The following is a 20,434-nucleotide window of genomic DNA, read 5'->3' as shown; positions in this document are numbered from 1 at the left end:
GACCTATATCCATCCTGCCCTGCCTATCTAAGGTCTTCGAAAGCCAAGTCAACAAACAGGTCACTGACCATCTCGAATCCCACCGTACCTTCTCCGCTGTGCAATCTGGTTTCCGAGCCGGTCATGGGTGCACCTCAGCCACACTCAAGGTACTAAACGACATCATAACCGCCATCGATAAAAGACAGTACTGTGCAGCCGTCTTCATCGACCTCGCCAAGGCTTTCGACTCTGTCAATCACCATATTCTTATCGGCAGACTCAGTAGCCTCGGTTTTTCGGATGACTGCCTTGCCTGGTTCACCAATTACTTTGCAGACAGAGTTCAGTGTGTCAAATCGGAGGGCATGCTGTCCGGTCCTCTGGCAGTCTCTATGGGGGTGCCACAGGGTTCAATTCTCGGGCCGACTCTTTTCTCTGTGTATATCAATGATGTTGCTCTTGCTGCGGGCGATTCCCTGATCCACCTCTACGCAGACGACACCATTCTATATACTTTCGGCCCGTCTTTGGACACTGTGCTATCTAACCTCCAAACAAGCTTCAATGCCATACAACACTCCTTCCGTGGCCTCCAACTGCTCTTAAACGCTAGTAAGACCAAATGCATGCTTTTCAACCGGTCGCTGCCTGCACCTGCATGCCCGACTAGCATCACCACCCTGGATGGTTCCGACCTAGAATATGTGGACGTCTATAAGTACCTAGGTGTCTGGCTAGACTGCAAACTCTCCTTCCAGACTCATATCAAACATCTCCAATCGAAAATCAAATCAAGAGTCGGCTTTCTATTCCGCAACAAAGCCTCCTTCACTCAAGCCGCCAAGCTTACCCTAGTAAAACTGACTATCCTACCGATCCTCGACTTCGGCGATGTCATCTACAAAATGGCTTCCAACACTCTACTCAGCAAACTGGATGCAGTCTATCACAGTGCCATCCGTTTTGTCACTAAAGCACCTTATACTACCCACCACTGCGACTTGTATGCTCTAGTCGGCTGGCCCTCGCTACATATTCGTCGCCAGACCCACTGGCTCCAGGTCATCTACAAGTCTATGCTAGGTAAAGCTCCGCCTTATCTCAGCTCACTGGTTACGATGGCAACACCCATCCGTAGCACGCGCTCCAGCAGGTGTATCTCACTGATCATCCCTAAAGCCAACACCTCATTTGGCCGCCTCTCGTTCCAGTACTCTGCTGCCTGTGACTGGAACGAATTGCAAAAATTGCTGAAGTTGGAGACTTTTATCTCCCTCACCAACTTCAAACATCAGCTATCTGAGCAGCTAACCGATCGCTGCAGCTGTACATAGTCTATTGGTAAATAGCCCACCCTTTTCACCTACCTCATCCCCGTACTGTTTCTATTTATTTACTTTTCTGCTCTTCTGCACACCAATATCTCTACCTGTACATGACCATCTGATCTTTTATCACTCCAGTGTTAATCTGCAAAATTGTAATTATTTGCCTACCTCCTCATGCCTTTTGCACACATTGTATATAGACCCCCCCTTCGTTTTCTACTGTGTTATTGACTTGTTAATTGTTTACTCCATGTGTAACTCTTTGTTGTATGCTCACACTGCTATGCTTTATCTTGGCCAGGTCGCAGTTGCAAATGAGAACTTGTTCTCAACTAGCCTACCTGGTTAAATAAAGGTGAAATAAAAATAAATAAAAAATATAGGTTCACCACTGTACTAACCTGTCACACACTGAAGACCTATAGGTTCACCACTGTACTAACCTGTCACACACTGAAGACCTATAGGTTCACCACTGTACTAACCTGTCACACTGAAGACCTATAGGTTCACCACTGTCACACACTGAAGACCTATAGGTTCACCACTGTCACACACTGAAGACCTATAGGTTCACCACTGTCACACACTGAAGACCTATAGGTTCACCACTGTACTAACCTGTCACACACTGAAGACCTATAGGTTCGCCACTGTACTAACCTGTCACACACTGAAGACCTATAGGTTCACCACTGTACTAACCTGTCACACTGAAGACCTATAGGTTCACCACTGTACTAACCTGTCACACACTGAAGACCTATAGGTTCCCTACTGTATTAACCTGTCACACACTGAAGATCTATAGGTTCACCACTGTACTAACCTGTAACACACTGAAGGCCTATAAGTTCTCCACTGTACTAACCTGTCACACACTGAAGACCTATAGGTTCACCACTGTCACACACTGAAGACCTATAGGTTCACCACTGTACTAACCTGTAACACACTGAAGGCCTATAGGTTCTCCACTGTACTAACCTGTCACACACTGAAGACCTATAGGTTCACCACTGTACTAACCTGTCACACTGAAGACCAGGAATGTGCAACATTTGCCCATTATTGCTAGACAACTATTTTCCGGTCTTGCCATAGATTTTCAAGCAGCGTTAAGTCAAGTGTAATTCGGCCACTCAGGAAAATACTATCTTCTTGGTAAGCAACTCCAGTGTAGATTTGGCCTTGTGTTTTTTGTAGGTTATTGTCCTGCTGAAACCTGAATTCATCTGGTGGACAGCAGACTGAACCAGGTTTTCCTCTAGGATTTTGCCTTTGCTTAGCGCCATTACTTTTGTTTTTTATCCTGAAAAATGCTTGTAATGATTACAAGCATACCCATAACATGATACAGCCACCACTATGCTTAAAAATAATGTGTTGTATTGGAGTACAACCATAAGACTTTGTAATCCGGACAAAAAGTGAATTGCTTTGCCACATTTTTGAAGTATTCCTTTAGTGCCTTATTGCAAACAGGATGCATGTTTGGGAATATTTTTTTCTGTACAGGCTTCCTTCTCTTCACTCTATCAATTAGGTTAGTATTGTGGAGTAACTACAATGTTGATCCATTCTCAGTTTTGTTTTATCACAGCCATTAAACGTTGTTTTAAAGTCACCATTGGTGAAATCCCTGAGAGGTTTCCTTCCTCTACGGCAACTGAGTTAGAAAAGATGCCTGCATCTTTGTAGTGACTGGGTGTACTGATACACCATCCAAAGTCTAATAAATAACTTCACCATGCTCAAAGGGATATTGAATGTCTGCTTTATTTTTTACCTATCTACCAATAGTTGCCCTTCTTTGTGAGGCATTGGAAAACCTCCCTGGTCTTTGTGGTGTAATCTGTTTGAAATTCACTGCTCGACTGAGGGACCTTACAGATAATTGTATGTGTGGGGGTACAGAGATGAGGTAACCATTCTGAAATCATGCTAAACACGATTACTGCACACAGTCCAAGCAACTTGACTTGTTAAGCACATTTTTACTCCTGAACTTATTTAGGCTTGCATAACAAAGGGATTGAATACTTACTGACTCAAGACATTTCAGCTTTTCATTTTTAATTCACTTGTAAACATTTCTAAAAACATAATTCCCCTTTGACGTTAAGGGGTGTTGTGTGTAGGCCAGTGACACAAAATCTCAATTGAACCCATTTTAAATGCAGGCTGTAACACAACAAAATGTGGAAAAGGTCAAGGGGTGTGAACACTTTCCGAAGGCCCTGTATACATGGGAGAAAGTATGTTTATTGGTATTTTTGTCTTCAGGAAATGACAATGAACTGAGACGTGTTAATAATAATACACATTTCATGGACATCCCACACGGTCTTGTGTCTGGTGTGTCAAAGACTGAGATGTCCACAATAAATATGCGCAAGTGATTGTGTGTGTGTGGATGTAAATATGTCAGAGTAAATGACAGGTGAGTGACAGCCATGAGAAGTAGATCAGGGGTCAGGGTTAAAGTGATGATGTAAAATGGTAAACCAGTTATAATTGTGTGTGTGGGTGTAAATTCTATAAATGGTCAGGTGAGTGAATACCATAAGAACTGGGTCAGGGTTAGCCTGCATATAGAATCATTTGTATTTTGTTGCCAATTACGCCATTTAGCAGACATTTTTATCTAAAGCGACTTACAGTCATGTATGTATACCTTTAACATACAGTTGGTCGCGAGAAATAAACCCACTCTCCTGGTGCCATGCTCTACCAACTGAGCTACAAAGGACCATACTGTCTATGGGTTTGAGATGCGAGCGTAGTGATGTTGTATAGCATGGAGGCTGGAGGTTAGGTTGAAACTGTATAATAGGGGTTAGAGTTAATTGGTATAAAATGGAGGAACCGAGTTACTTACACGAGAGGTTTCTTCATGCGGCTTCCCAGCGATCCCACCACCTCTCCCAACGTACAGAACGCCTGGCCAAGGAAGTCCTACAGAAATAGAGACATACGAGTTTATTTATTTGGACACATTCTGGTGAAGTGGAAGATATAGGAGACACATACACACGCACGCGCACATGCATGGGTGCACACATCCACACAAACCACACACAGCGGACTCCCATCCAATAGTGCGCATAGAATACTCTTGATGAAACATGACATGTGATTCATTGTATTAATGTCAATGTTGGGGGGAGGAGGGAGGGAGAACACTTGTGATTATTTTAGCCAGTGTCTGGAAAAACACCAACAATGGAATCTCACTGTAGTCTCCTCTGACCACAATATCTACTATAATTAGTGTGTGCTGTATAATCCCTACACACACTTTATAGCCCAGTTATATCCAGCGTGCTCCAGCAACAAGACCTGGATTCAAATACTATTTTAAATATTTTAAGCATTTGCTCTAGCCTGCCTGGGTTAGCAAATTATCCGTTTTTTAGGACTATTCTACTGATTCTATTTAGCCAAGGAAACTCAATTAAGCCTAGACAAAGTATTTGTCTATCTGCCTCTCAAATGTTAACACAGTATAGGTTTATCTCCAGTGGATTTCCCCAGGGGGATGGCCAGGGCTGGCTAAGCAGCCTCCTAAAACGGCCAAGTGTGTCATTCCCAGTCGGAGATTATTGATTTCATCCCGTTTTTATGCCTGATCGGGGATGGAAGGAGAGAGCGAGGGAGCGGGGGCAGAGGGAAGGAGAGAGAATTATGTTGCGTCCAGAGTGAACGTCTGTGAAATTGGGGGAGACAGTTCCACAATGGAGGACCAGTGAGAAAAGCCTGGTGACTAAGTGTGTGTGTGTGTGTGTGTGTGCTAGGGTCCCTGGTTGTAACTGCAACGTTAATGCAACGTGTTTTAAACAAACAGGACAGGCAGTGGATCAGGGGATATGGGCTATAGTACCAACACCAACTGCAAGTTCATATCCCCGAGCTGACAAGGTACAAATCTGTCGTTCTGCCCCTGAACAGGCAGTTAACCCACTGTACCTAGGCCGTCATTGAAAATAAGAATCTGTTCTTAACTGACTTGCCTAGTTAAATAAAGGTAAAATAAATAAAAACACCAACAGGTAGAGGAGCATCTCTTGTACTCCCCACACTGAATTGTGTTTGCCATCCAAAGGCAAAAGGTGATTGGCCCACATCACAGTGACCACTCCCCCTTTTATCCTTTCACCATGGAAAATATTACACACTGCTCACTAGGTGCACATTGTTAGAATACTAGTCTAAAACATTACCCAACAGATTATCAGCCACATTAGTCAGATTATGGTCAAATACAGCTTTGCATGACACATGTCATGTGACAAGCCAACATATGAAGCCTCTACAAATAACAGAAAAGGTATCCCTTAAGGTCAAACATGTAATAACTCATTCTCATGGTTTGTTTCTCTAATGACCTTTATCCTTAAGCGGTTGTTTGCCAAACAAAGTCTAATCGGAATATGGGATGTGGGCAGGCTAGTTTTCCCAATTTGCCAAAGCAAACACAGGACAGAGCAAATGGTGAAATGTGACTAAGATAAGATAGGACAGGGAAAGCAATGCTATATGAATCTAGTCAATCCTAGTATAAAGTGATAGGAGGAACATGAACATTTTGCTAATAGCAGGCTGAGCTTATGGTAGCCCGGGTATCCTGGAAGGATATTGACCTCATTCTGTCAGTAGAGGACGCCTGGTTATTCTTTAAAAAAAAGTGCTTTCCTCACCATCTTAAATAAGCATGCCCCATTCAAAAAATGTAGAACCAGGAACAGATATAGCCCTTGGTTCTCTCCAGACCGGACTGCCCTTGACCAGCACAAAAACATCCCGTGGCGTACAGCATTAGCATCGAATAGTCCCCGCAATATGCAACTTTTCAGGGAAGTTAGGGACCACTATACACAGGCAGTTAGGAAAGCAAGGGCTAGCTTTTTAAAACAGAAATTTACATCCAGTAGCACAATCTCCAAAAAGTTCTGGGACACTGTAAAGTCCATGGAGAATAAGAGAACCTCCTCCCAGCTGCCCACTGCACTGAGGCTAGGAAACACTGTCACCACCGATAAATCAACGATAATTGAGAATTTCAAGAAGCATTTTTTCATGGCTGGCCATGATTTTCACCTGGCTACCGCTAAACCTGTCGGCAGCGCTGCACCCCGCACAGCAAGTTGCCCAATCCTCCCCATTTCTCCTTCACCCAAATCCAGATAGCTGATGTTCCGAAAGAGCTGCAAAATCTGGACTCTCTCTAAAATTATCCACCAAAATTGTTGTAACCCCTATTACTAGCCTGTTCAACCTCTTTCGGATCGTCTGAGAGCCGCAAAGATTGGAATGCTGCCGTGGTCTTCCCACTCTTCAAAGGGGGAGACACTCTAGACCCAAACTGCTACAGACCTATATCTATCCTACCCTGTCTTTCTAAAGGTCTTCAAAAGCCAAGTTAACAAACAGATCACTGACCATTTCGAATCCCACTGTACCTTTTCCGCTATGCAATCTGGTTTCCAAGCTGGTCATGGGTGCACCTCAGCCACAAGGTCCTAAACGATATCATAACCACCATCGATAAGAGACAATACTGTGCAGCTATATTCATCGACCTGGCCAAGGCTTTCGACTCTGTCAATCACCACATTCTTATTCTTTAGACTCAAGAGCCTTGGTTTCTCAAATGACTGCCTCGCCTGTTTCACCAACTACTTCTCAGACAGAGTGCAGTGTGTCAAATTGGAGGGCCTGTTGTCTGGACCTCTGGCAGTCTCTATGGGGGTGCCACAGGGTTCAATTCTCGGGCCGACTCTTTTCTCTATATACATTAATGATGTCGATCTTGCTGCTGGTGATTCTCTGATCCACCTCCACACAGATGACATCATTCTATATACTTCTGGCCCTTCTTTGGACACGGTGTTAACTAACCTCCAGACAAGCTTCAATGCCAAACAACTCTCCTTCCGTGGCCTCCAACTGCTCTTAAATGCAAGTAAAACTAAATGCATGCTCTTCAACCGATCGCTGCCTGCACCTGCTCGCCCATCCAGCATCACTACTCTGGACGGTTCTGACTTAGAACATGTGGACAACTACAAATACCTAGGTGTCTGGTTAGACTGTAAACTCTCCTTCCAGAGAGCTTCCACATGAAACATCTACAATCCAAAATCTGAATCTAATTCCTATTTCTCAACAAAGCATCCTTCACTCATGCTGCCAAACATACCCTCGTACAATTGACATCCTGGACTTCGGCGATGTCATTTACAAAATAGCCTCCAACACTCTACACAGCAAATTGGATGCAGTCTATCACAGTGCCATCCATTTGTCACCAAAGCCCCATGTACTACCCACCTCTGTGACCTGTATGCTCTCGTAGGGCAGGCCCTCGCTTCATATTCGTCGCCAAACCCACCGACTCCAGGTCATCTATAAGTCTTTGCTAGGTAAAGCCCTGCCTTATCTCAGCTCACTGGTCACCATAGCAGCACCCACCTGTAGCACGCGCTCCAGCAGGTATATTTCACTGGTCACCCCCAAAGCCAATTACTCTTTCCTTCCAGTTGGCTGCCTTTCCTTCCAGTTCTCTGCTGCCAATGACTGGAATGAATTGCAAAAATCACTAACTTTAAGCACCAGCTGTCAAAGCAGCTCACAGATCATTGCACCTGTACATAGCCCATCTGTAAACAGCCCATCCAACTACCACATCCCCATACTGTTAATAATTTAAAAAAAAATGTTTTTGCTCCTTTGCACCCCAGTATTTCTACTTGCACATTCATCTTCTGCACATCTATCACTCCAGTGTTTAATTGCTAAATTGTAATTATTTCACCACTATGGCCGATTTATTGCCTTTACATCCCTTATTTTACCTCATTTCCCCCCCCAGCATATAGATTTTTTCTATTGTGTTATTGACTGTATGTTTGTTTATTCCATGTGTAACTCTGTTGTTTGTGTCGCACTGCTTTGCTTCATCTTGGCCAGGTCGCAGTTGTAAATGAGAACTTGTTCTCAACTAGCCTACCTGGTTAAATAAAGGTTAAATAAAATAAAAATTGTGATCATTAGGTAAGATAATGGCAGGATAATGTAGGAGAATATTGGGATAACGCTTTCAGTCCAGTCAGTCCAATGTAATCATTGTCCTTCGAGACCATACTTCGCAATATTAGGTGGTTTAGAAAGGCAGCATCACAAATCCTGATTGGTATGGATGGTTTTCTGAAGGGTTATGTCATTCCACAAACTTTCTAATTAACTTCTGAACATGCCCCCTCTACTGCCAACTCACCACAACTAAACTCATTCTGACAATCACCATTCCTATCCCTTCCTCAGCTATAAATGTAGTTTGTTCCCATTAACATGTGTCCTTTTGTTGTGCGCACCTGAGTTTAAATAAGTGCCTTTTCATGTGTTATTTAAGCAATAAGGCCAGAAGCGGTGTGGTATATGGCCAATATACCCCAGCTAAGGGCTGTTCTTACGCATCACGCAACACGGAGTGCCTGGATACAGCCATCAGCCGTGGTATATTGGTCATATCACAAAACCCAGAGGTGCCTTATTGCTATTAGAAACTGTTTACCAACGTAATTAGAGCAGTAAAAATAAGTGTTTTGTCATACCCGTGATATACGGTCTGATATACCACGGCTGTCAGCCAATCAGCATTCAGGGCTCGAACCACCCAGCTTATAATGGAAATTATATCATGCTAACTTTGCCAACTTCCTAGCATGTATATCGAACTATATATCTATCCTTCTACACTATATATACAGAAGTACACTACATTACAAAAAAGTATGTGGACACCGGCTCATCGAACATCTCATTCCAAAATCATGGGCATTCATATGGAGTTGGTCCCCCTTTGCTGCTACAACAGCCTCTACTCTTCTGGGAAGGTTTTCCACTAGATATTGGAACATTGCTGTGGGGACTTGCTTCCATTCAGCCACAATGTTGAGCGATTAGGCCTGGCTCGCAGTCGGCGTTCCAATTCATCCCAAGGTGTCCGACAATGACCCCTGTGCAGGCCAGTCAAGGTCCTCCACACCGATCTCGACAAACCATTTCTGTATGGACCTCACTTTGTGCACGGGGGCATTGTCATGGTGAAACAGAGAAGGGCTTTCCCCAAACTGGTGCCACAAATTTGGAAGCAAAGAATATTCTAGAATGTCATTGTATGCTGTAGCATTAAGATTTCCCTTCATTAAACTGTACAGTTAGCACTATGTATTGGGGCAGGTAGCGTTCTCCTGGCATCCGCCAAACCCAGATACGTCCATTGGACTGCCAGAGAACACATTTCCACTGCTCCAGAGTCCAATGGTGCCTAGCTTTACACTACTCCAGCCGATGCTTGGCATTGTGCACGGTGATGATCTTAGGCTTGTGGGCGGCTGTTCGGCCATGGAAACCATTTCATGAAGCTCCCGACAAACAGTTATTGTACTGATGTTGCTTCAGAGGCAGTTTGGAAATCGGAAGTGAGTGTTGCAACCGAGGACAGAGGATTTTTTGCGCTTCGGCACATGGCGGTCTATGGACATTGCATGGCTGTGTGCATGGCTGTTTGGTCAGATAATGCAGATGCTAAGCTACAGGAATGTTTTTCTAGCACAGACTGGAATATGTTCTGGGATTCATCCGATGGCATTGAGGAGTATACGACGAGTCACCGACTTCATCAATAAGTGCGTCGATGACATTGTCCCCACAGCGACCGTACGTACATACCCGAACCAGAAACCATGGATTACAGGCAACATCCGCACTGAGCTAAAAGGTAAGCTGCCTCTTTCATGGAGCGGGACACTAACCCGGACGCCCTTAAGAATTCCCACTATGCCCTCCGATGAACCATCAAAGATGCAAAGAGTCAATAGAGGACCAAGATTGAATCCTACTACACTGGCTCTGACGCTCGTCAGATGTGGCTATTACGGACTACAAAAGGAAAACCCAACAGTGAACTGCCCACTGACATGAGACTACCAGACGAGCTAAATTAATTCTATGCAAGCAACACGGAAGCATGCATGAGAGCACCAGCTGTTCCGGACGACTGTGATCACGCTCTCTGTAGCCGATATGAGTAAGACCTTTAAACAGGTCGATATTAAAAAGGTCACAGGGCCAGACGGTTTACCAGGACATGTACTCCGAGCATGCGCTGGCCAACTGGCAAGTGTCTTCACTGACATATTCAACCCGTCCCTGACTGAATCTGTAATATCTACATGTTTTAAGCAGACCACCATAGTCCCTGTGCCCAAGAACACTAAGGTAACCTGCCTAAATGACTACCGACCTGTTGCACTCAGGTCTGTAGCCATGAAGTGCTTTGAAAGGCTGTTCATGGCTCACATCAATACCATAATCTCAGAAACCCTGGACCCACTCCAATATGCCTATCGCCCCAACAGATCCACAGATGACGCAATCTCTATTGCACTACACAGCTCCCTTTCCCACCTGGACAAAATTAATACCTATGTGAGAATGCTGTTCATTGACTACAGCTCAGCATTCAACACCAGTGCCCTCAAAGCTCATCACTAATCTAAGGACCCTGGGACTAAACAACTCCCTCTGCAACTGAATCCTCGACAACACATCTGGCAACCTGATCCTCAACACGGGAGCCCCTTGGTGCGTGCTTAGTCCCCTGCTTTCATGACTCCAATACCATCATTAAGTTTGCTGACCACACAACTGTGGTAGGCCTGATGACCGACAACGATGAGACAGCCTATAGGGAGGAGGTCAGAGACCTGGCAGTGTGGTGCCTCGAGTCTTCTTGTGTATGATGCTACAAGCTTGGCACACCTGTTTTTGGGAAGATACTCTCATTCTTCTCTGCAAATCCTCTCAAGCTATGTCAGGTTGGATGGGGAGCGTCAGGTGTGTTAGAGTTGGGCTGGTATGAAAGCCTGCACACATGCGACTCTTGCTCTAGGACTATTTCCATTCAACTTATTTTAATTAAATCTCGGAACAGGTGTCCAAGGCAAAAGTACAGAACTCAAACTCCTTGGGGGGAGCTAGCAGACAGAGACACATTAGTGGAACAGAATGGTGTGCAGAAGAGAGAATGGGACCACATGAATGAGCAATTCCCCGAGCGTGTGACAGGCACAGATAGGGTCCTCGTGGTAAGACTGCAGTGGGTAATATGCCTCTTATTCTCGATTTTATAAGACCGATAAGATCAAAATAGATCCCACCGGGACGTGTGTGTGCCTGCCTGCCTGCCTACCGGTTTCTGTCTATCTAAATTGCATTCAAAATAATATCATTATAAAAGAAGAATCAGGCTTTATTGTGTGTCAACAAAGACAGACTGATGGCATTCTTACATGAAATTACTGTTTTTGTTCACAGCGATGACAATAGACAGGCGAGGGGCAGGGAAGGAATAGAACACACAGTGCATCACATGGAACTGAGAGCGAGTGAGCGTACAGTTATGCTAAAACACACTGGCTGCCCAGGGGAGGTAACCCCACTATGAAATACTAAACCCAGTCATTACAGAACAGAGATTAACTGCTGTAGTAAGGGGCTGCTAATGACAATAGGATGAACCCCCAAAGCGTGCCCGCACACACACACACACACACACGGAAAGAAGAGAGACTTACATGTTTCGACAGGTTGGCGCTCTTTGAGTCGACGTCGTACCTGGAGAAGAGAAACACACACTGTTTAATGTGGCATGGAGATGACAGCAGTACAGCTAGGAGCAGCAGGTGATCTATAGAACCGCTCAGTAAATGTATAAAGCAATGATGACACACAGAGTATTATTAACTCTTCTTGTGGTTTTCAATGATTTTATAGTATCCTGAAATGTCGAAGCGGTTGACTCCCTGGCCGTTTTAGTGTTTGTGCGTGTGCTTGTATCCTTGTACCAATACGGGTGTCTATCTGTGTCTGTGTGAGCCAGTTCGGGAAGGGGGTTCTTGTCCAACAGGGCTGCAATCAGCTGCAGTAATTTCACAGTCCAGTTCATGCTACACAGCTCCCAAAAATAGGCGTCTATTTTTTTAGGTAATATTTGAAAGCTATTTTATGGAGACTGAGCCTCATGTAGTTGAGAGGAAAACAGTGGTACAAAGACCCACTACTGTAGCCCCGGTGGATTTTCTGACAGAGAGAACCACTACATTTAATGGAAACAAACCACCAAGGAGAACGGGCCAGTGCTCATCGGCCTCTCGTTTCCCCTACATGCTAAATCGTGGCAGTAAAACATTTTCAGTGTAAACTTAAACTAAAACCATATAGAAATGATGTAGAAAAGAAAAATGGAGCACCGTATTTTTTTTAAAGAAGATCACATTTGAGAACTAACAATCACCAAAATAAAAACTAGACTCAGGGAGAATCTATAATTCATGGCATGGAGCCCCCATTGATTATGTTAGTCATTTAGATTTACAGGAAATTATAATTACAGGAAATGTGCTTTTAACAAAAAAATGGTCCCGTCACTTGTTTTGTTATACAGCTGAGCCTATTGAAACATTGACCATTGAATAGCTTTCCATATCCCACACTGGAGCTTTAACGACAAGAATGAGCAACACTGCCATACGTCGTCAGCCATAGCACATATTACATATTAGAAGAATAATATGGAATAGAAAAATAATCACATATTGGAACACCACCTCCACACGATCACATAGGCCAGAAAAAGACATCATTCTGTTGACAGAAAACAGTATGTGTGCCCGAGGGGAAATGGTGTATTCAAACAGGCCAGTGTTTTCATCCACTATCATCTATGTCCATGTTGTCTCTACAGGATGGCCTTACTCAATTACACACATCAAACAACCAGTAGGCTCGGATTCTGTTGATGGGAGATGAGAGGGAATATCTCTCTCCGTGTGATACTCGTGGGTCTCTGGGCTCTAGTCCTGTGCCAGCCTCCCCTAACACACACAGACACACTCTCCCCGTCTAGCAAGCAAGACAGATTATGTGGCATACTGCCACTGTCAGGGAGATGGGATGGTGAATTGTCAGAATGAGCTCTGGGATGTTTGTTGTGTAACTCACAAGGCACTGGAGGCACAGCAGCTCTGATGTTCTATTCCATTGAACAGATCACTTACATTCATGAAAACAGAATTTCTTGAGACACACACCACAAGGCAAGTGTATTGCCTTCATTCAGCTGCCAAAACTGTCCCACAACACCTAAATCACACACACAAACTACCACGTGTGTGCGTGCGCATATTTGCGTACCCTGTTTCTCCGTGATGTACAGTATGTGTGTGTGTGTGTGTTTGCGTGCGTGCGGGTGTGCGCAGGGCTGTTGCCGTATTACCTCCACACTGGCAGTCATGAGTCATGACCGCAGTTTTATTCTATGTGACTGCGGAGTCACGGTAATCTGCTTTTATTTACTCTGGTAGTATCCGACTGGCTAACGACCATCGGGTCTCTAATGGGCTGGTACTCAGGGCTCCATTGTCCCTCTAACCACTCTGACATCAACGCAAATGCTATGGAAAATCAAATCAAACGCATCATTAAAACAGTATGTGCTTTTAAAAAAACTCACCTCCCTGTGATGATCAATTTGAAATGATCAACAAGAAAGAAGATCAACAACAGATTGAAACTGAGTGGAAAACATGTTTGTTGTTTCAAAGCCTTTTCTAAAGGTGATGATTCATTCAAAATACCCATAAGCATATTAGAGCCTATGCATCTGCATAGGCCTATACTGCATATGAGCCCAAGCCTGAAAAGAACACTGATTTAAGATCATGTTTATGCACTTATACAATACATAGCCTACCACATATTACACACAGCAAAAAAGAACACAAGGACTCCCCTTAACACATACACCTGGCTGAATTACATTAGGGCTCCATAGTCTATTTATAGCCTGTTGTGTAGTCCTGCCTCCCCGACTCTGTATCTATATCTATATATATCTATATATCTATATATATATATATATATATCTATATATATATATATATCTATCTATCTATCTATCTATATCTATATCTATATCTATATCTATATATATATATATATAACTCCTGTCCCCCTCTCATTAGAGTGAGAGTCACAACATCATCATTACACACACACACACACACACGAATCAGTAGAGATGTACACTACATGACCAAGAGTATGTGGACACCTGCTTGTCGAACCTCTCATTCCAAAATCATGGGCATTAATATAGAGTTGGTCCCCCTTTGTTGCTATAACAGCCTCCACTCTTCTGGGAAGGCTTTCCACCAGGTGTTGGAACGTTGCTGGAGGACTTGCTTCTATTCAGCCACAAGAGCATTAGTGAGGTCAGGAACTAATGTTGGGAGATTAAGCCTGGCTCGCAGTCGGCATTCCAATTCATCCCAAAGATAAAGTCAGGGCTCAATATAGGCCAATCAAGTTCTTCCACACCGATCTCGATTAACCATTTCTGTATGGATCTCGCTTTGTGCATGGGGGCATTTTCATGCTGAAACAGGAAAGGGCCTTCCCCAAACTGTTGCCATAAAGTTTGAAAAACAGAATCGTCTAGAATGTCATTGTATGCTGTAGTGTTAAGATTTCTCATCACTGGAACTAAAGGGCCTAGCCAAAACCATGAAAAAAAGCCCAGACCACAATTCCTCCTCCACTAAACTTTACAGTTAGCACTATGCATTGGGGCAGGTAGCATTCTCCTGGCATCTGCCAAACGCACATTTGTCCATCAGACTGCAAGATGGTGAAGCCTGATTCATCACTCCAGAGAAGGCATTTCCACTGCTCCTGAGACCAATGGCGCCTAGCTTTACACTACTCCAGCCAACGTTTGGCATTGCACATTTGTACAGTTGCTCGGCCATGGAAACCCATTTCATGAAGCTCCCGACGAACACAGTGTTGCAAATGAGGACAGATTTTTACACACTACGCGCTTAAGCACTCAGCAGTCCCGGTCTGTGAGCTTGTGTGGCCTACCACTTCACAGCTGAGCCGTTGTTGCGCCTAGACATGCGTCAACAGTGTGGCTGAAATAACCGAAACGATTAATGTGGAGAGGTGTCAACATACAGTTGATGTCAGAAGTTTATATACATTTAGGTTGGAGTCATCAAAACTCGTTTTTTAACCACTCCACAAATTTCTTGTTAACAAACTATAGTTTTGGCAAGTCGGTTAGGACATCTACTTTGAGCAACAATTGTTTACAGAGATTATTTCACTTATAATTCACTGTATCACAATCCCAGTGGGTCAGAAGTTTAAATACACTAAGTTGACTGTGCCTTTTAAACAGCTTGGAAAATTCAAGAAAATTATGTCATGTCAATTAGCCTATCAGAAGCTTCTAAAGCCATCATTTGAGTCAATTGGAGGTGTACCTGTGGATATATTTCAAGACCTACCTTCAAACTCAGTGCCTCTTTGCTTGACATCATGGGAAAATCAAAAGAAATCAGCCAAGACCTCAGAAAATAAATTGTCGACCTCCACAAGTCTGGTTCATCCTTGGGAGCAATTTCCAAATGTCTGAAGGTACCACGTTCATCTGTACAAACAATAACACGCAAGTATAAACACCATGGGACCACGCAGCCGTCATACCGCTCTGGAAGAAGACGCGTTCTGCCTCCTAGAGGTGAACGTACTTTGGTGCAAAAAGTGCAAATCAATCCCAGAACAACAGCAAAGGACCTTGAAGATACTGGAGGAAACAGGTACAAAAGTATCAATATCCACAGTAAAACGAGTCCTATATGGACATAACCTTTAAGGCCACTCAGCAAGGAAGAAGCAACTGCTCCAAAACCGCCATAAAAAAAGCCAGACTACGGTTTGCAACTGCACATGGGGACAAAGATCGTACTTTTTGGAGAAATGTCCTCTGGTCTGATGAAATACAAATAAAATTGTTTGGCCATAATGACCATCGTTATGTTTGGAGGAAAAATGGGGAGGCTTGCAAGCCGAAGAACACCCTCCCAACCGTAAAGCTCAGGGGTGGCAGCATCATGTTGTGGGGGTGCTTTGCTGCAGGAGGGGCTTGTGCACTTCACAAAATAGATAGCATCATGAGGGAGGAAAATTATGTGGCTATATTGAAGCAACATCTCAAGACATCAGTCAGGAAGTTAAAGCTTGGTCGCAAATGGATCTTCCAAATGGACAATGACCCCAAGCATACTTCCAAAGTTGTGGCAAAATGGTTTAAGGACAACAAAGTCAAGGTATTGGAGTGACCATCACAAAGCCCTGACCTCAATCCTATAGAAAAATGTGTGGGCAGAACTGAAAAAGTGTGTGCAAGCAAGGAGGCAAGCAAGGAGGCCTACAAACCTGACTCAGTTAGGTTACACCGGCTCTGTCAGGAGGAATGGGCCAAAATTCAGTCAACTTATTGTGGGAAGGTTGTGGAAGGCTACCCAAAACGTTTGACCCAAGTTAAACAATTTAAAGACAATGCTACCAAATACTAATTGAGTGTATGTAAACTTCTGACCCACTGGGAATGTGATGAAATAAATAAAAGCTAAAATAAATCACTCTACTATTATTCTGACATTTCACATTCTTAAAATGAAGTGGTGGTCCTAACTGACCTGAGACAAGGCATTTTTACTAGGATTAAATGTTTTTACTAGGATTAAACTGAGTTTAAATGTAGTTGGCGAAGGTGTATGTAAACTTCTGACTACAACTGTACTTTGTGTATATATATATATATATATATATATATATATATAACGGTCCCAGTCAGACCAATTCACATGGAATAAATTATGCTATTTGTGTAAATAGAGATATGTGTATCATTCAATTAGTTGTGTGTATTCAGTTAGTTGTGTCTCTCTCAGTAAAGGAATGTGGCTTTTACCGTCTTTAATTCACAGGTCCTAGTTGGTTTTCAGTTTCATGACAATGGGCCCACACACACACACACACACACACACATTATTTTCTCTCTCGTATCGGCGAGAGAGTGCCCACACGACCTCTTGATCCCTCGCATGTCAGAGAGAGATTTAAATACCTACTCTGACAGGATGACAAGGAGGGACACCGATATACACACACGCGCGCGCGCGCGCGTCTACATGCACACACAAACACAAGGCTGCTCACACACACACACAAGATTGCAAACACACACACTGACAGGACACTAGGCAGGGACCCCAATCCGTACTGACAATGCACACTGTAGATACACTCTTTAATACACACACAACTACACAAAGGAAGTGAAAAATACAGAGGCACATACAAATATTTAGATTGACTTACAGGTCAAATCTCAGATTCTGTCGTTCCTCAAAGAAATAATCCAAGATGAATTTACGAACAAACTCTGGGTTGAGAGTGTTTTCAATCACCTCTGTCCTTCCAAACTTGAGAGAGAGAGGATGAAAAGGTTGAGGGTCAAAAGCATGCAAGATATTTCCTTCAATTTAATGCGGGTATTTGACAGACTACATTCGTGACATACAATTGATTTCTAATGGAGAGAGAAATTAATTGACCGCGCTCTAAAAATTTGATGGTGCATCTCAATTCCAAATAAATAAATGTATAAAATATTGAGAATTCATTACTTGAGAGTGACATTACTGATGTCAGAGGTTGCCTCCCAAATGGTACCCTATTTCATATATAGTGAACTACGTTTGACCAGGAAATAGGGTGCCATTTTGGACACAGACAGAGTAATACATGCACAGAAACCTAACACCGCTATCTATAGAAGTTATATGGGTCTGATATTTCAGTATTATTAATCATAGGAGAAAATATTCAGAGATGGGGAATCTATGATTGGGTTGAGGATTCATTTCATAATTTACTTGTATAAATATTGACGTTTGAGTGCCTAAGATCATGTTGAATATCAGGCCCTTTTCAATTCAGTCTCTGGTATACTGTTTAGGCAAACTGAAGGGGACTTACCTCTCTCCACTCCTTATTGCTGATGCCTTGTGTGTACAGAACGCATACTAGATGAAGAAGGAGAAACACAGAAGAACCAGGTTAAACAGGGGACCCTGCATGACCTTTTGAGTGTGAGGAAAATGCATTACAGGGTTACAAACATAGGAGGAATGGTTTATCAACAACAACATAATACTCTAGTGGGAAGAAAACGGAGCTCATTCCTTGTGCACTTATTTCAGTAGGGCTTTGAGAATGCAAGGCATAATAAGCTCCTGTTGAGTTAGTGACACACACACACACACACACCACACACATACACACACTTAATCACTTACTCAACAGGCTTCAAAGGAGAGTTGAAGCCAATCAGCCTCTGTTCATATGCCTCTTACAGAGAGAGGGAAGAGAGGAATGTAGAGAACATAAGATGAGCCTTTGTCCCTCTCTCTCTCTCTCTCTCTCTCTCTCTCTCTCTCTGTCTCTGCCTCACTCCCACTAGCACTCCATTTCTCTCCTTCTCCCTTCATTTTCAAAGGCACGTCCAAACCTGTTTCTATTTTTACACGACCTTTAAGTCTCACCTGAGACCTAAGAAGAAAAGGCCAGAGTCGTCCCCCTATCCCTCCCCTGTCCCCTGGCCTTGCCCTCTCGCTGCCCACTGAAGCAGCTTAATGCTGGGAGACTTGAGCAGCAACACTCAGTATGATTAAGACGGCCACTCAGCACAAGTGCCTCCTTACATGAATGTTTATGGCCCTGGACCAGGCTCATCATCACAAGCCTATCATCATTAGTCACAAAGCCTCCTTCTCCCTAATCTTCGCCACAGATCCCATACCGGAATATGAATAAATCTGCCTTGAGAATATGACTCGTGACATACGAGTGGAGTCACTGACTAACGCGGCGTGAGAAGGAAGACGACCGGTTTCTATTTTTTGGGCTGGAGTTTTTGGAGAGGAGAGGAGAGGAGGGGGGAGACTAAGAGACAGAATTTAGAAATGCTGAATATATAGAGATCAGCACCAAAACAATGTTGATGAAAAGTTTGACACACACTGATATCAAGTACAGGAATGTGTGTGTGTGTGTGTGTGTGTGTGTGTGGTGCTCACGTCATGAGACATACATCAAGAACGGAAGAAAAATAAATAAACTTACAGAAATTCATGCAAGGCTAGTGGAATATAAGAATGTCAAGACAGGCAGAAAAAGCAGACAAGCAGACAAAAGGCCTGAAAGAAAAGAAAAACAGAACGATGAAGAGCATGTGTCAGGCATTCTAACCAGAGAGAGAAAGCAAACAACACAAATAAAAACATTAACCACATGACTTATTAATACACGGTGATTCAAAAATCGGTAAACTATGACATAATAACATGCATACATACCAGTGGAGGCTGCTGAGGGGAGGAGGGCTCATAATGGCTGGAATGGAGTTCATGGAATGGAGTCAACCACATGGAAACCACATCTTTGATGTGTTTGATAGCATTCCATCGACTCCATGCCTCATTTTGAGCCCTCCTCCCCTCAGCAGCCTCCACTGATAGATACATACATCACACAGACCACCTTTAATATGTATTTATCGTTATTTATTTTTGTTGCACTGGCTCTATGCACACTCACTTGACTCTACCCACACATACTACACTGAAACTCCAACACACACACACTCCATACGCTGCTGCTACTCAGTTTATTATACATCCCGATTTCCCAGTCAATTTTCCCCCTACCTACATGGACATACTGTATTACCTCAACTACTTCGTATCCCTGCACATTGACTGGTACTCATTGTTTTTCTTTCAATTGTGTTACTATTTCCTTCTTTATTCAGCAAACATCTGTCTTCCTTTTTAACTCTGCGCTGTTGGGAACGTCTTGTAAGTAAGAGTTTCACTGTAAAGTCCTAGACTGGTTGTATTCGACCAACAACATTTCAATTTGACATCAATAACATCACTCCGATATTAACAACATTCAAGCAGTGTGGTTTTCCCCAAAGCCTTATTCACGTTCATGTGTTTCACGTGATCCTCCAGATCATCCAAACCACTAAGGAAACACTTGGTTGATGTTTAGTCAATCTGCTTTCTCGGCGAGAGCTTCCCATGTCTGGAATACACTGCCATCAGACACACAAAACTGCACCACTTATCGCACCTTCA

At 43.4% G+C, this 20,434-nt stretch overlaps 1 protein-coding gene across 3 annotated transcripts in view; it reads right to left on the bottom strand.

The window, feature by feature from the left end:
- LOC109864385 (copine-8) overlaps positions 1–20,434 on the bottom strand; it is a 138,027-nt gene that overhangs the window by 73,210 nt on the left and 44,383 nt on the right. For 2 of the 3 annotated variants that reach the window (XM_020452134.2, XM_020452135.2), the window contains exons 3-6: positions 18,270–18,316; positions 17,610–17,713; positions 11,954–11,993; positions 4,192–4,268 (exon numbers count right to left, since the gene is read on the bottom strand). In XM_020452134.2, coding sequence (XP_020307723.1) covers positions 4,192–4,268; positions 11,954–11,993; positions 17,610–17,713; positions 18,270–18,316 — 268 coding nt within the window. Of the gene's footprint in view, positions 1–4,191; positions 4,269–11,953; positions 11,994–17,609; positions 17,714–18,269; positions 18,317–19,415; positions 19,490–20,434 lie in introns of all 3 variants that reach the window. The other variant, XM_020452138.2, reaches the window with a different exon arrangement.

The sequence above is a fragment of the Oncorhynchus kisutch genome, linkage group LG19, assembly GCF_002021735.2.
Source record: "Oncorhynchus kisutch isolate 150728-3 linkage group LG19, Okis_V2, whole genome shotgun sequence".
Classification (NCBI taxonomy): domain Eukaryota; kingdom Metazoa; phylum Chordata; class Actinopteri; order Salmoniformes; family Salmonidae; genus Oncorhynchus; species Oncorhynchus kisutch.
This window is presented reverse-complemented; position numbering and strand designations above follow the sequence as displayed.